This window comes from Oryctolagus cuniculus, chromosome 2, assembly GCF_964237555.1.
Source record: "Oryctolagus cuniculus chromosome 2, mOryCun1.1, whole genome shotgun sequence".
NCBI classification, from domain to species: Eukaryota; Metazoa; Chordata; class Mammalia; order Lagomorpha; family Leporidae; genus Oryctolagus; species Oryctolagus cuniculus.
The window spans coordinates 158,984,528-159,000,269 of NC_091433.1; the positions used below are offsets into that span (position 1 = coordinate 158,984,528).

Genomic DNA, 15,742 nt, shown 5'->3' on the forward strand with positions numbered 1-15,742 from the left:
AGGAATCTCTGTTCTCACACATCTTTTATTTTTCTCTCCCCAGTAGCCAAGGTTTGGGAATAGAGCGTGAAACAATCCCTTGAGCTGTTATCCAGTAATTTACTGGAAGACATGAACATATCTTTAAACTGAAAATAAGACAGCGATTTTAACGTTTCCCAACTTTGTGAGTGTTTAGGTTTTATGCAGTAGCACATTATTTATTAGTAAGTCGATGGAGCTAGTGCATGTCTTACTTCACTTATCTTATGAGTATAGATTACTTTTGCTTGAACTTTGTGGTGTTTTTATAGATCCCAAAGCCTCCACAAACATTGAGTTGTTACTACAAGCAAGACACTGGGCCACACAGTAAGGAATCAAGAGATGAGTATGATGAAGTCCTTGTCCTCAAAAAAGACATACACAGCTAATTACAACCACTCAAAGAAGTAAATGAATAAGAAATTGCAGAGAGGCACAAAAAATTACATAAGAACAAGTGACTAATTATGCCTGAGGAGATGGTGAAACATTCATGGTAAGTGATAGAAGGTTGTTTTTTTTTTTTTTAAGATTTTATTTATTTATTTGAGAGGCAGAGTTGCAGACAGAGAGGAAGACAGAGAGAAAGGTCTTCCATTCTCCCGTTCATTCCCCATATGGCTCCAATGGCTGGAGCAGGGCCAATCCAATGCCAAGGAGCCAGGAGCTTCTTCCAGGTTTCCTACATGGGTGCAGGGGCCCAAGCACTTGGGCCATCTTCTACTGCTTTCCCAGGCCACAGCAGAGAGCTGGATTGGAAGAGAAGTGGCTGGGACTTGAACGGCACCCATATGGGGTACCAGTGCTGCAGGCGTAGTTTGGTCTACTATGCCACAGCACCCACCCCACGCAGATTTGTTTTGAATGTCGAATAGACCCAGGCTTTCTAAGCCAAGATGCCCTGAATATTTGAAGGAGATTCTTTCTCTACAACCCTCTTCCAGTTTCTATGGTGTAATGTTCAAGAACAGGGGCTTTGAAATAAAATAGACATAGACTCAAATCCTGCCTCAATCACACAGGCTAAGTTGCCATCTTTCAAATTGAGTAAATGACTAAATTTTTCTGATCCTGTAAAGCATGGAGAGATTATGAGTTTTAAATTATATATATGCACACATATATAATACATGTATTTAACACATTGTAAGCACTGAATACTTGCGATTATCAAATTTTAATTTATTAAATTTTAATTTTCACTGGTACACAGCTTCAAAAAAAGAAACAGACAGAAGGAGCACATTCCTGGAAATGAAGCATATGTTGATTAGAGGAAAAGGCATTCACTTTGGATAAAGTCTTTGGTAACAAATCCCACAACACATAGGTGCATTGTGGAGAGTGAAGGCTGTAGTCCATAGGCAGGGGTGTAACAGGTATGTAATTCAATGGAGAAAGAACGATTTCAAAGGGAGTTGATGCATTCGTCATTGAATCAGCATGTATACCCTGGTGTTAGCCAGCCTATAGATTGATGTAAGACTAATGATTAGGGTTCTGGAGCTTCGGAATCCCTTTGCATGTGAGTTAGGAAGCCCCATTAATATTGGTGATAATCAATAGGGAACATCTTTATAACTGTCTGGATAACTGGGATGGTAGCTAAAGGATGGAGCACACTAACAAGGAAGGTTGTCATCTGGCTGGGTCTTGATTGCCAGTATCGATTCAGGGTTGATTCAATTGATTGCACTGAGTGAGTGAGTTCTCTTTTCTTCCTGAGACTGCCCACTTGAGCAAAGAAAATGACCTTCCCTGGAAGATGAAAACTGTTCACAAGGTTAAAGATTTGAGCTTCCACACTGGATTACCCAGAAGACTCAATAGCTGGTGATGGAGGAGGTACTTTTATGCTTTTTGTTGAATGGGAGGAGCTACAGTGCAGAAGCGCAAAGATGCCTGCAAGATGTATTTGGGAAATATAATAGTTTGGGGTGGGAACACATGATGTACACAATGAAGCTAAGATGGGAGAGCAAACTGGACAGAAAGATTGGACTATCATGAAAGAAAGACCCTGCAGTTTGACTTCACTGGGTTAAATATGAAAGGCCAATTAAAATTAAAAAATAGGAGTATGCCATGGCCAGACCTGAATGTCAGTGAGGTAATTTTTTGCAGCTGTGTGGAGGATGTTTTGGCGTCTAGAAGACCACATGGGGTTTATTATTAACAGCTGTGAAAGTGATAGAGTTTTGACATTTTTTCCTCTTGCTTTTCCAAGTTACATAAGCTTATCACAGAAAAAAGATATGCAGAAAAAAAGAAGAGGGCAAAATCAGAATACCCCAGAAGTAGACTATTTACACATTTAGCTGTGTTTCGTTCTCATTGTTTGCCTTATAGAGTTGAGATTGCACTGTGAAGTTAATATCCTGATTTAACATTCATCTCCCCCATCAATTTTTAAAAATGCATTATGAGGCTGGCGCCGCGGCTCAATAGGCTAATCCTCAGCCTGCAGCACCAGCACATCGGGTTCTAGTCCCGGTTGGGGTGCTGGATTCTGTCCCGGTTGCTCCTCTTCCGGGCCAGCTCTCTGCTGTAGCCTGGGAGTGCAGTGGAGGGTGGCCCAAGTCCTTGGGCCCTGCACCCCATGGGAGACCAGGGGAAGCACCTGGCTCCTGGCTTCGGATCAGCGTGGTGCGCCGGCTGCAGCGCGCCAGCCACGGCAACCATTGGAGGGTGAACCAACGGCAAAGGAAGACCTTTCTCTCTGTCTCTCTCTCTCTCACTGTCCACTCTGTCGAAAAAAATGCATTATGAACATTCATGGAAGCACAACATTCCATTATAAAGACTTTCCGTAATTTATTGAGGCATTTTCCTAATGTTGAGTGAGTCTGGTGGTTGACTAAACACCTGACACGATCTGGCGAAATAAGAATCCTCTCCTGGAGGTAATTGAAAATGAAACTCTATGAAAGGAGGGATGGGAGAGGGAGTGGGAGAGGGGAGGGCCGAGGGAGGGAGGGAGGTGTCGGGGGGAAGCCACAAGAATACAAAAGTTGCACTCTGTAAATTCACAGTTATTAAATAATAATAATAATAAAAGAATCCTTTCCTGGAATTCTTCAAACTAGGATTCAGGAAAGCACGTCACCACCCCCCTGGAGGAAATTCGCATGTTTTCTGCTAACTGAAGCAGCTCTCCTGTAGTTGGAGAACATGAGGCAAACCCGCACTGATCTGAAGAGAAAGCCCTGGCACAGGTCTTACAGCTCAGGCTGTCCCTGAGGCTCCTGTGTGTCTTCCTCTCCTGTGGCTTCACTGCCCAGCTCCTCCTTTGAGTAGAGGAGACATCTCAGTATCCTTGTAGTAAGCTTACTCATTTTCAGCCAGGTTAGTTTAAGTTGAAATTTGAAATTTACAACAGAAAGAGTTCTGTCTGATGCAGCTCTTAGACAGTGGAGAGGGAGGCCTTGGGGAAAGGGAGACAAGTCAATGTTTCTCTCTTGGCTGACTGGTGAATTGATAATCCTATGAACACATTGTCGGGGGCACAGAGTAGGAGATCCAGGCTCAGAAGTCATGGAGAGGCCAGCATTGTGGCACAGCGGCAGGGCTGCTGCCTGGGACGCCAGCATCCCACATGGGCACAGGGTGAGTCTCAGCTGCTCCTCTTCCATCCAGCTCCCTGCTAATGGCCTGGGAAAATCAGCAGAGGGTAGCCCAAGTGCTTGGGTCCCTGCTGCCCATGTGATAGACCCAGATGGAGTTCCAGGCTCCTGGTTTGGCCTGGCCCAGCCCCAGGGCTGTTGTGGCCACTTGGGGAACAAACCAGCAGATGGAAGATCTCTCTCTCTCTCCTGATGTTCTGTAAACTTTTGACAAACAGAAGTCATGATGACTTTGAGATATTATCCAGCAGAGAGTTAGACCATCTGGAGTCCTTGGAGTTGGCAGTTAGAGGTCAATGATAACCTTATGGAAAGATGTTTCACTAGAACAATGCAGGCATGGCATCATTATGGACAATACTCACTCATCCCCAGACAGGGATGGAGAGAAGCAAGGGAGGGCACATCCTATAATCTGCAGGTAATCCAAAAGCTAACTAGAAAGTTTTTCTAAGGATACACACCTTCTATAAACTTGACCTCTCAGGAACTCCAGACTAAGCCATCTCCTCTGGTGTTACCCAACCTTCAGTTGTTATGGACTTTTCCTGGGAATTCACTGGAGCCACATAGGGAGAGAGGGACTTGGCCTTCTTTTGTCATGGCAGCTGCTAAGGAAGCATCATCTGTTTTAGAAATTGATGAATTTGGCTGGCGCCGCGGCTCACTAGGCTAATCCTCTCTCACTGTCCACTCTGCCTGTCAAAAAATAAATACATAAAAATAAAAAAAAAATTGATGAATTTATTTGAAAGGGAGAGAGGGAGAGAGAGAGAGAGAATGTCTCATGCACTGGCTCACCCTCCAGGTGCTCACAGTGGCCAGGGCTGGCCAGGCCAGAGTCAGGAACCAAGAACTCAATCCAGGTTTCTCATGTGGCTCCCAGTGACCCAGCTGGTTTTAATAAGACCATACTATAACCCAGCAGCACTTTCAGAGATTCATCCCCACCCCTCAACACACATGCACACACACACACACACACACACACTGTTTATTAGATTATGTTAGCAAAATGCTAGAAGGTACCCTGTATTCAAGTGCTGCTGTGAAATTTGTGTCTTGGGACTGGCGCTGTGGTACTGTGTCCTGTAGCTTCTGCCTGCAGTGCCTCCATTCCATATGGGCGCGGGTTTGAGTCCCAGCTGTTCTACTTCTGATCCCGTTGCCCCTGCTAATGGCCTGGGAAGGCAGTGGAGGATGGCCCAAATGCTTGGGCCCCTGCACCTATATGGGAGATCCAGAGGAAGTTCCTGGCTCCTGATTGGTCCAGCTCCAGCTGTTTTGGCCATTTTAGACGTCTCTCTGTCTCTCCCTCTGACTGTAACTCTGCCTCTCAAATAAATAATCTTCGAATACAAAAATTTTAAAAAAGAAATTTGTGTCTTATGTTGGTTTTACTTCTTAATAGATGTTTCCTTAATGAAGTTTTGTTCTTTGTCCATTAGTGGACTGCAAAATAATTATAAAGCACACAAGGAAGGTTTGGGGTTGATGCTGATTGTAATTGTTATCTCCTGAATCATTGTGACCATGTTTAATTTAGGTAAAATTAAATTCAACAAATAAAATCACAGTATACAGCAAGTATCTGTCTCCTCTCCTCAGCCTCCTTCCCAGGCCATCAACTCCTCCTTACAGGTCCACTTTCCCACATCAATGTCCAGGAAAAGCCTGAGTCTTGGTCCCACTGATAGGTGGACAAATCTTACAGTGCCCTAAATAATTATGTATGGATTTATCTTAACTTGAAGTTTAAAAGGAAAAAAAAGGTCCTCTTGTGGCAGCGGCATCCCTTTCTTCTCTGAGGGAAAGGGCATGGGGCGAATGTGGAGGGGATGTAATTTCTGCCTGAAGCTGGGGAGACCCCTGCCCGCCCACTTCCTCCAGCTGCTGCCTCCCCCCTCCGCCCCCAACACACACACTGCTGGAGCCTCTCCTGGGCAGAACAGCCCAAACCCCCTCAAGCCGTGAGGGCGCCAAGTTCCCCAGCAGCTGGGTGTGGGGGACGGGAGAAAGTGTTCCGGCATCACAGGGACACAAAGCTTTCTTCTAAAAACAGCCGTTTTACGGTGGTCATTCCTTCAGGATGCCAGCTGGGGCTAAATGTATTGTTCTAGGAAACTGGCTGCCATGCATTTTATTTCTATGGAAAAAATGCCAAACAACCAACTATTAGACATATTTTTAAAACAAAGACTCTTTTTACATTGTGACTAACTTCTTTAAATTCAGAGTTAAGTTCATTTCCAAGCTATGGACTTTGACTTTAAGGCTGCACACACATGCAACACACACACACACACACACACACACCATCCAGAACATTCAAAATAAATTTTTAGAACGTCATCCTTTCAATTCTCCTATATGAAACAAGTTCCCTTAAGGGACTTACGATGAAATAGTAAGAGAACCAGAATTTCTATCTATGTATTTACATATTATATATCTATATATACATAGATATGTATTAAAGTTACAATTTGTCAAAATAGCTTTCTTTTATGCAGATAAAACAAAGTAACACTGAAGACAAAGCATGAATGCCTTGAAGGAGGTAATAACCACCATTCTCCCTAGTCATACACCTCAGCTTTGACAATGAAGACATTACGTGTTTCTTGAAGATTATTCAAAAGAAAACGCTCAAAATGGGTTTTGTAAATCATTTATTATGATTGAAAGGAAAGAAAATGATAGGAGACAAATATGACAATTAAACATGTTAACATTATTCTCTTGTAACCAATCATAATAACATACTTTGAATATTTTAAAATAAAATTTTCACATCATCAGTTACAGAAAATTGATTTCTTTCCATCAAAATATTTTATCTCTGCTCTATCAAAAATAAATGCCAAGTCTATGGCACTACAGTTTAAGCCTCAGTACTTGTTTAAATTAGAAGGTTGGGGGTGGGGGTGGGGGCTTACCAAATAGTGAATGAACTATTGCTGGCGAAGGAAATCCTCACACATATGTCACAGCTCTGCCAAGCCTCTGGCTCACCAACCATGGGTGATTAAATGCTTTTCAGGGAATTTAGAAACTGTACTGTATGCTAGGCAAAAAGCTGCTGAGAGTTTTCCCAAATTGCTAAATGGTTTATTCTCAAAAACTAATTTGCTTACTCAGTGAGCGGTTATGGCTCAAAACATGTAGGGGAAATGGGCAATAGACGTGTATTTTATGGAGCTCTTTAAAATCCTCTTTTAATTATTACCAATAAAGCACAATATTACTTATGCAATGTATTTCTTGGCTCTGTCCCTTCTAAGGATACTCAAACAGGACGGAACGGTTAAAAAGGCTTCATGTGAGAACAGTACACTGCCGCAGGGAGAAGGCAGAGAGAGAAGCAGGAAGGCTCTGCCGACACAGTCACTCAGCAGCTAACACTTTTCTCAGGTTGGTTTTAAAAAAAAGACACACAAAGTGATAAATATATATTCAAAAATAAATACAAATATTCTACACATAAATAAAATTAAGTGTATTCATGATTGCTATTAAAATTAAACATTTTTATGATATAATTTTCATGTCTTATCACAGTTTCATGTTTAGTAGGAATACTAATGACGCGGTTTTGACACATCCTAGGATACACAGACCACTTATAAAACTCAGTAAAGTAATACTTTTCAAGGTTCTCTCAACTAAAATTTTACCTCCTTGGCAGTAAAAAATTCTTTTTGGACAAAAGAATTATTTTAGCTTTAAAAATACTTTTGGAAATGTATCTTCAAGCTATAATTAGGAAGGATGGTATGAATGGCAAGGCTTTAGGGATTATCTTTGTTTTCAAAGATAGGATTTCACACAGCAAGGTCAAAATGACCCAGTGGCAAATGCAATGAAAGTGGGCAATATTCCAGAGCGCATGGGCTACGCTGACAGCCAAGAAACGTCAGGAATCGCTGCCTCATTTTAAAATTTACACCCCAGTGATCTGCAAAGGTGACAGGGGATACTTTTAATACCACATAGGAGGTTCTGGTTACCTAACTCCTGTTTTCTCACATAATAATTCACGGAGCCAAAATATTTATTGCACTTGCTCTAGAAATTTACCCCTGCACACCACCCTGCAGCTGTTTCTTACGCTGCGTATGCCACTTTTTCCAAACTCCATACTACTCAGTAAAAGCACATTTAATTACAGTACTTAATTTTTGGCAGTCAGCATTTCCAGTCAACTAGTTTATCAAGTTGGAGTTTTGTATCTTCCTTTCTGAAGATTTACCGAACATTCAAAAGAAAAGAAAGAACAACCGTAGTGCACAACACTTCTGATGGGAGGTCGAAGGGAGAAGGACAGATGTACTGTAACCCATTTGCTCTAAGAAAATTACCATGTTGGCAAATCTTACGTTTGTTTCATGCCTAGTACTCATTTGCATATTTAAGAATCAAATAAAAGTGAGTAACCCCCAATACTGTTATAGTCAGGAATACCAGGACGGGGCACCATGCTGTCCTAGTGTGCAGCCGACACAGCCACCACACAGTGCACGAGAGGAGAACATTCCGGATCTTCGCTTTCAGAGCAAGGTGGGGCCTTTGGTTGGTCTACTGCTTGTCAGAGGCGGCTGGCTTCCCATGGCCCTGGCTTGCGGTCCCCCAGTCCGGGCTGAGAGGAGAGCTGGAGCAGAGAGGTGGTGGAATGCTGCCTTTTGCTGATGAAAGTTGTTTATATAACTGGCAATCAAAAGAGTGATTTCAAGAATCTAAAACAAGAAAAACAATCGTTATGCTCCTGAGAAGTTCTCATCACTTCAGAAAGACAGTGAAGGGTTGGCCATGGGCGAGCCTGCCTTGCAAGTGCCCGGGGTTCCCAGCACTCATTTCTCTTTATCCCAGACAGCAAAGTGCTACACGTGCCACCCCATCACAGCACCAACACGTTCTCCATAAGCCCGTAGAGGGGAACTCAAAAATATAGAAATTTAGTGGCAACACTAGGAAATGTGACAGTCATTGGCAAAACTCTATCAATGATATCAAAGCCATGTGTAAGCAATTCAGCATATCATTTCCACTCTTTATTTAAGCTAAAGTACTAAATGTGCCATGATCTGCATTAGTGGCTGATGGTCTTTACTTAAGTCCAGACTTCATTAAGAAAGCTGTCTGCCATTTTTTCAAAAAAGCTTCAGATTCTGAAGAAGTATAGTCTCTTTTAGTTGACAATTTTAAAACAGTTTAAAGTTTTAGGAAAATTGATTTTCCATTCTTTATGCTAAACTTATAATCACATATTAGAATGTCACCTTTTTATTTATTGTCTTTACTTACAGACATTACAACTATATAGTTTATTAAAGATAGTAAAAGAACTGGTATGCTTTAATTATAAAATCCTGCTACTTCCTGTAGTGAGTCCATAAAGTGAATAACCCCAGATAAATAAGTTAATTTGTATAAAGTACCTGACAATCTAACTTACACCATGACCATTTGTTTTTAACCTTCTGTATGCCAGGCACCATGCTAAATACTTTACAAACGTCCTTCACTGAACTCTTAAGACAAAAAAAAAATAGGTGGTATCACATTCTTAGTTGAAGAAATCAAGGCTTCGAAAGATGAGGTAAGCCAGTGTTCACGTTCATGGGTGTTTGATTATATATCAAATACTGTCTTTCTCCCACCTGGAGCATAGTCTTTGCTCCATAAATGTTTCAATGAGAAAAATTTAGCATAAAACATTTGGCACAAAGGCTTCCACTCACCTTGGGCTTTGCCATGGAAAAAAGTAACTTCTCTGTTGGTTTGTCCTTTGAATGCGTATTGTTGATGACTACCATGAAATCATCCTGATAGCCTCCAAAGGTCATTAGACTCTTGTACACATAGCTGACTATTAACCTCTTCAAAGAGAAGAAAAAGTAAATATGTTATATACCCTTTATTTTCAAAGAAAACAGGAAACTGTTAATAACATATATTCCATTAAAATGCTGATATTAATTGTGGTATAACACAAAAATTATTTTCTAAAATGAAATCTATGATTCAAATAGATAGTAGTGTTACAAATTTTATTTAGGCATTCTCTACCTTCACAATTAAAGTACATTTTGATTCTGAAGCAAATATAACTCACTGCCACAAAAATTAGAAAATAGAAGAAACTACAAAGTACTTATATTCCACTATCCAGGAGCAAATAACAGTTAATATTTTTTGATATGCCATTTTAGAAATCTCTCTTAAATGCATTAGGTTGAATCATATGAAAATGACACTTTTTATGGTCAAAATGGTTAACTATTAGCAAATCTGTTTTGTTTCACTCTGAGAGATTAATTATGATGTATATAATTACAGTATCATGCACACTGTTTCACCTTCTCCTTTTTTTTTTTTTTTAAACTTAACAGCATAATGTGGACATCTTTCCATGACAACTAAAGTACTTGGCCAAGGCTCACTAGGCTAATCCTCCACCTGCGGCGCCAGCACCCGGGTTCTAGTCCCGTTTGGGGCGCCGGATTCTGTCCTGCTTGCTCCTCTTCCAGTCCAGCTCTGCTGTGGCCCAGGAGTGCAGTGGAGGATGGCCCAGGTCCTTGGGCCCTGCACCCGCATGGGAGACCAGGAGGAAGCACCTGGCTCCTGGCTTCTGGCTTCGGATTGACGCAGTGCACTGGCCATAGCAGCCACTTTGGGGGTGAACCAACAGAAGGAAGACCTTTCTCTCTGTCTCTCTCTCTCACTGTCTAACTGCCTGTCAAAAAAATAAAATAAAATAAAGTACTTGTATATTCTCTGGTTTCTCTTCAGATCATATAAATCTTTCATCTTTTACTAAAGTACTTGTATAATATCATTTTAAATTATTTTATAGGCAATTCCTTATTTAGTCAATCTCCTATTACAGTATATTTAAATCATTTTTTATTTTTCACTAACTTTAGCAATACTCCAGTGATTGCTTCTAGAGATATTTCATAAGGCGTATACCTAATTATTGTTTTGGTTATAAAATCAAACAACAGGAATTGCTAGTTCAAAGAATAAGGACGATTATTAAGTACTTAAAATTAAAAAAAAATTACTTGAAAGGCAGGCAGATTGGGGCCAGCCCTGTGGTGCAGTGGGTGGAGTTGCTGCCTGCAGTGCGGCATCCCATATGGGCACCAGTTCGAGTCCCAGCTGCTCCACTTCTGATCCAGCTCTCTGCTATGGCCTGGGAAAGCAGTGGAAGATGGCCCAAGTCCCTGGGCCCCTGCACCCGCGCAGGAGACCTAGAAGAAGCTCCTGGCTTCTGGCTTCAGATCAGCACAGCTCTAGCCATTGCAGCCAAATGGGGAGTAAACCAGTGGATGGAAGACCTCTCACTCTCTCTCTCTGCCTCTCCTTTTATGTAACTCTTTCAAATAAATAAATAAATAAAAATCTTAAGGAAAAAAAAAAAAGAAAAAGAAAAAGGCTGGCAGAGAGCGAGGGAGGGAGACAAAGAGAGAGAGAGAGATCTCTCATCCACTGGTCTCCTTCCCCAATTCCTGCTTTAGCCAGGGCTGGGATAGGCTAAAGCCAAAAGCTGGGACTCCATCCTGGACTCCCACATGGGTGGTAGAGGAGAGACCTAAGCGCTTAAGCTATCAACTGCAGTCTCCCAGAGTGTGCATCAGCAGGAAGTCCACTCAGGAGTGGAGTGAGGACTACAATCCAAGCACTCCAGTATGGGATGTGGGCCTCCTAAGCAGTCTTAACCACTGCACCAAATGCCCACCCTAGGGCAATTTTTGAAAAAGTTTTCAAATTCTCCTCTGCAAGATTATACCTATCTACCTTCCCAGCACTGCAGCCTTGCTAACCTGGAATCACTTCATTCTTTTAAATCACCGCAGCCTGACTCGAGAAAAATCTAATCTTGCTGTTCTAAGTTTACTAATTAATTACTAGTGAGATTAACATTTTCAAATACATTTATTGACTATTTTATTTCTCCTGTGAATTGCCTTGGCTAATTTGTGTACTGATAGGCTCATAACTTTCTTGGTGCTGTATAAGAATCAGTGTATATTAAGAATACCAACGTTTTGTCATATATGCAACAAATATTTTTCCCACTGTGTCTATAAAACAATTTTTAAGATATGACTAAGAAACGTATAGCCTAAAAGGAAAGAAATCTGTACATCTAATGAAGACCGAGCAGATCATTCCAGCACCAAGTGCCTCAGCGTCTGCTTCCCAGCCTGCATGGTCGCCTCCTGGGGCCAGGGGGAAGAGTCTCTAACTAAGGCGACTCGAGGACTTGAAGTCATCGGTTTTATAATCTATCTACAAGTTACCTATTCAAGAAAGCTACTTAGAAAACATAAAGTCTTGGCCGGCGTCGCGGCTCACTAGGCTAATCCTCTGCCTGTGGTGCCAGCATTCCAGGTTCTAGTCCCGGTCGGGGCACCGGATTCTGTCCCGGTTGTCCCTCTTCCAGGCAAGCTCTCTGCTGTGGCCCGGGAGTGCAGTGGAGGATGGCCCAAGTGCTTGGGCCCTGCACCCGCATGGGAGACCAGGAGAAGCACCTGGCTCCTGGCTTCGGATCAGCGCGGTGCACCAGCTGCAGCACGCTGGCTGCGGTGGCCATTGGAGGGTGAACCAACGGCAAAGGAAGACCTTTCTCTCTGTCTCTCTCTCTCACTGTCCACTCTGTCTGTCAAAAAATAAAAATAATAAAAAAATAAAGTCTTTTGAAAAAGTATTTTTAGCAATTCTAAGAGGAAAGAATAACTACACACCAAAGGATAGCTTTGTTTCCAAAAAATTTTACTCATCTCTGTCTATAGCTACAGATAAGAGGAGCACATTATACATCTGAATTTAACAATTCCTGCCCAGCAGATTAATAATAATAATAATAATAAAAAATTTTTACTATATAACCCATACATGAAATAAGTTGGAAAATACTGTTTCAGACAAATGAACACATAGAAACCATAGCTTGATTGTACTTTTAATTATGTGGTAAGATATTAAATATGTTAAAGTGAACTGGTGGCATTATGGGAAATTATAGAAATTATGTCACAGAAGTCTTAGTGAAACTAAAGTCTATTTTAATGATACATTAAATATTGTTACTTTAGGGGTCGGCGCCATGGCTCACTTGGTTAATCCTCTGCCTATGGCACTGGCATCCCATATGGGTGCCGGGTTCCAGTCCCAGTTGCTCCTCTTCCAGTCCAGCTCTCTGCTGTGGCCTGGGAGGGCAGTGGAGGATGGCCCAAGTGCTGGGGCCCCTGCACCCACATGGGAGACCAGGAAAAAGCACCTGGCTCCTGGCTTTGGATTGGCACAGCGCCAGCCATAGTGGCCATTTGGGGAGTGAACCAGCGGAAGGAAGACCTTTCTCTCTGTCTCTCTCTCTCTCACTGTCTATAACTCTACCTGTCAAATAAATAAATAAATAATTGTTACTTTATATTGGAAACAATCTTCCTAACACCTAAAAAATGGTTGTCTCAGCCATCTCAGGAAAAAAAAACTATAATTACAATTTTTTTAAAAAAAGATTTAGTTTTTTATGTGGAAGTTAGAGTTACAGAGAGATAAGGAGAGAGAGAGAGATCTTCCATCTGCTGGTTCACTCCCCAGATGGCTGTATGACTGGAGCTGGGCCAGTCAGAAGCCAGGAGCCAGGAACTTCATCTGGGTCTGCCATGTAGGTAGCAGAGGCCCAAGAACTTGGGCCATCTTCCACTGCTTTTCCCAGGCCATTAGCAGGGAGCTGGATCACAAAGTGGAGCAGCCAGGATATGAACTGGCACCCACATGAGATGCTGGTATCATAGGCAGTGGCTTTACCTTCTACGCCACAGTGCCTACCCCAATATTTTTCTTATACACAATAGATGATCCACCTTTTCTTGTTTTAAAAGATTAAGCTATAATCACAGTTGTATTTGTAAAATGACTATTCATTTGGTAATGTTAGGAAAAATGTGTATGAGAAAATTAGATCGAGATATCATTACCGGGGCTGGTAATGATCAGCCCAGCTCTGGCCATTGCAGCCACTTCGGGAGTGAACCAGCCAGTGGAAGACCTCTCTCTCTCTGCTTCTCCCTCTCTCTGTGACTCTGCCTTTAAAATAAATAAATAAATCTTAAAAAAAAAGATATCATTACTTCCTGTTTACCATATAACGATCAATGGAAACAACTGACTCAACACAAAAGTTTAGGGTTGACTCTTACCATGGAGGTGTATTCCAAGATGCTTAAACCATCTTCATGTATAGCCAGCCAAAGGAAAGTACTTCCTAGTGATGACGGAGTTATGGGCTATGACAGGTAAAAAATACACTCGATTACAAATGTTAAGCAAAATTACAGAAATATTTTAGTCTACGTTCCAAGTAACATTTTCCATTATACAACAACAGTTTATCATTAAAAATCTCTCTCAAGGACAAGGTTGTGTGGTATAATGAAAATATAGTGAGTTTAATATTGGGAGAGCTGGGTTGGAGACCCAAATCTGCCATTCGGTTATGTGCGCATTGCACAAGCTACTAAGTCTCTCTTCAGGCTCAATTTCCTCCTCTACAATGTGAGAATGATAATGTTAATATGTTATTTTGCTTTTGTTTCATGAGGTGAATAGTCGACAAAGCTTTCAGGGTTTCTATGATGACCACAATCCTAATGAAACAAAAATATATTGATAACCTTAAGATGTGTAAAGGATTATTGCAATTGTATACTTTGCCTGAAAGTTTATTAGAGCTGAAGTTCAATGTCTAGTATAAAGATAGAATAAAAAGAAAATATAAAACTATGTGATCAGTAGTAATGACAAATACTATAATTTCTACCAAATTTTTACTGCAAAAGCAATGAAATTATATTAAAGATCTCCCACTGCTAAAACCCAATGAAAACCTATGAATATCTTTGAGCATTCCATAATGATTGTTTTGTTGTTAACAACTAAAATTCTAACAAAAAATATTTCTCTTAATTAAATCTTATAAAACAATGTCAAGACTACAATGGAACTAGGATGGACCTTGTACTATCTTTATACAGTAAAACTTATCAGAATCCCCAAAATTACAAACTAGGTTACAATTTATCTACTGAGGGTTGTTTACAAAGAATAGGCAAATATTAAGCATTCAACTCAAGTGCCCATGAGCAGATAAATGGATGAACAAAATGTGACATAGATACAATGAAATATTCAGCCTTAAAAAGGAAAGTAATTTTGACACCTGCTACAACATGAATAAACTTTGAAGCCATTATACTAAGTGAAAGAATCCAGTAGCACAAGAACAAATATTGTATGATTCCTAGTCTATGTGGCACTGAGAGTAGTCAAATTTACAGAGGCGCAGAGGGTGGCATGATGATTGCAAGGAGCTAGAGCATAGGAAAGAATGGAGAGTTAGCATTTAATGCGTACAGAAGATGCTGGTGATGACAGTAGCACAACAATGTGAATGTACTTAATGCCACACAGCTGGCTACTTTAAGATGGCTAAAGTGGGGGCCGGCACCGTGGCTCAATAGGCTAATCCTCCGCCTTGCGGCGTCAGCACACCGGGTTCTAGTCCCGGCTGGGGCGCCGGATTCTGTCCCGGTTGCCCCTCTTCCAGGCCAGCTCTCTGCTGTGCCAGGGAGTGCAGTGGAGGATGGCCCAAGTGCTTGGGCCCTGCACCCCATGGGAGACCAGGAGAAGCACCTGGCTCCTGCCTTCGGATCAGTGCGGTGCGCTGGCCGCGGCGGCCATTGGAGGGTGAACTAACAGCAAAAGGAAGACCTTTCTCTCTGTCTCTCTCTCTCTCTCTCTCTCACTGTCCACTCTGCCTGTCAAAAAATAAACAACAACAACAACAACAACAAAAAAACCTTAAAAAAAAAAAAAGATGGCTAAAGTGGTAAATTTTATGTTGTGTCCATTTTAACACACACAGAGAGGGACACCTTAAGCAAACAAAGGAGGTAACTCCTGACCTCCACGGGTTATAAAGGAAGAAAAATACCTGTTGTGAAACATGAAACCCAATAGTCATTATTTAATAATAGCATGTTATGTCAGCAAGCACAGAATATATTATCAGAGTAGAGAAA

General features: G+C 41.4%; 1 protein-coding gene across 1 annotated transcript in view; it reads right to left on the minus strand.

The window, feature by feature from the left end:
- Positions 1-6,302: 6,302 nt before the first annotated feature.
- PLEKHH2 (pleckstrin homology, MyTH4 and FERM domain containing H2) overlaps positions 6,303-15,742 on the minus strand; it is a 111,198-nt gene continuing 101,758 nt past the window's right edge. The window contains exons 28-30 of the mRNA XM_002709902.5: positions 13,862-13,948; positions 9,389-9,526; positions 6,303-8,383 (exon numbers count right to left, since the gene is read on the minus strand). Coding sequence (XP_002709948.1) covers positions 8,198-8,383; positions 9,389-9,526; positions 13,862-13,948 — 411 coding nt within the window. The 3' untranslated portion in view covers positions 6,303-8,197. The remainder of the gene's footprint in view (positions 8,384-9,388; positions 9,527-13,861; positions 13,949-15,742) is intronic.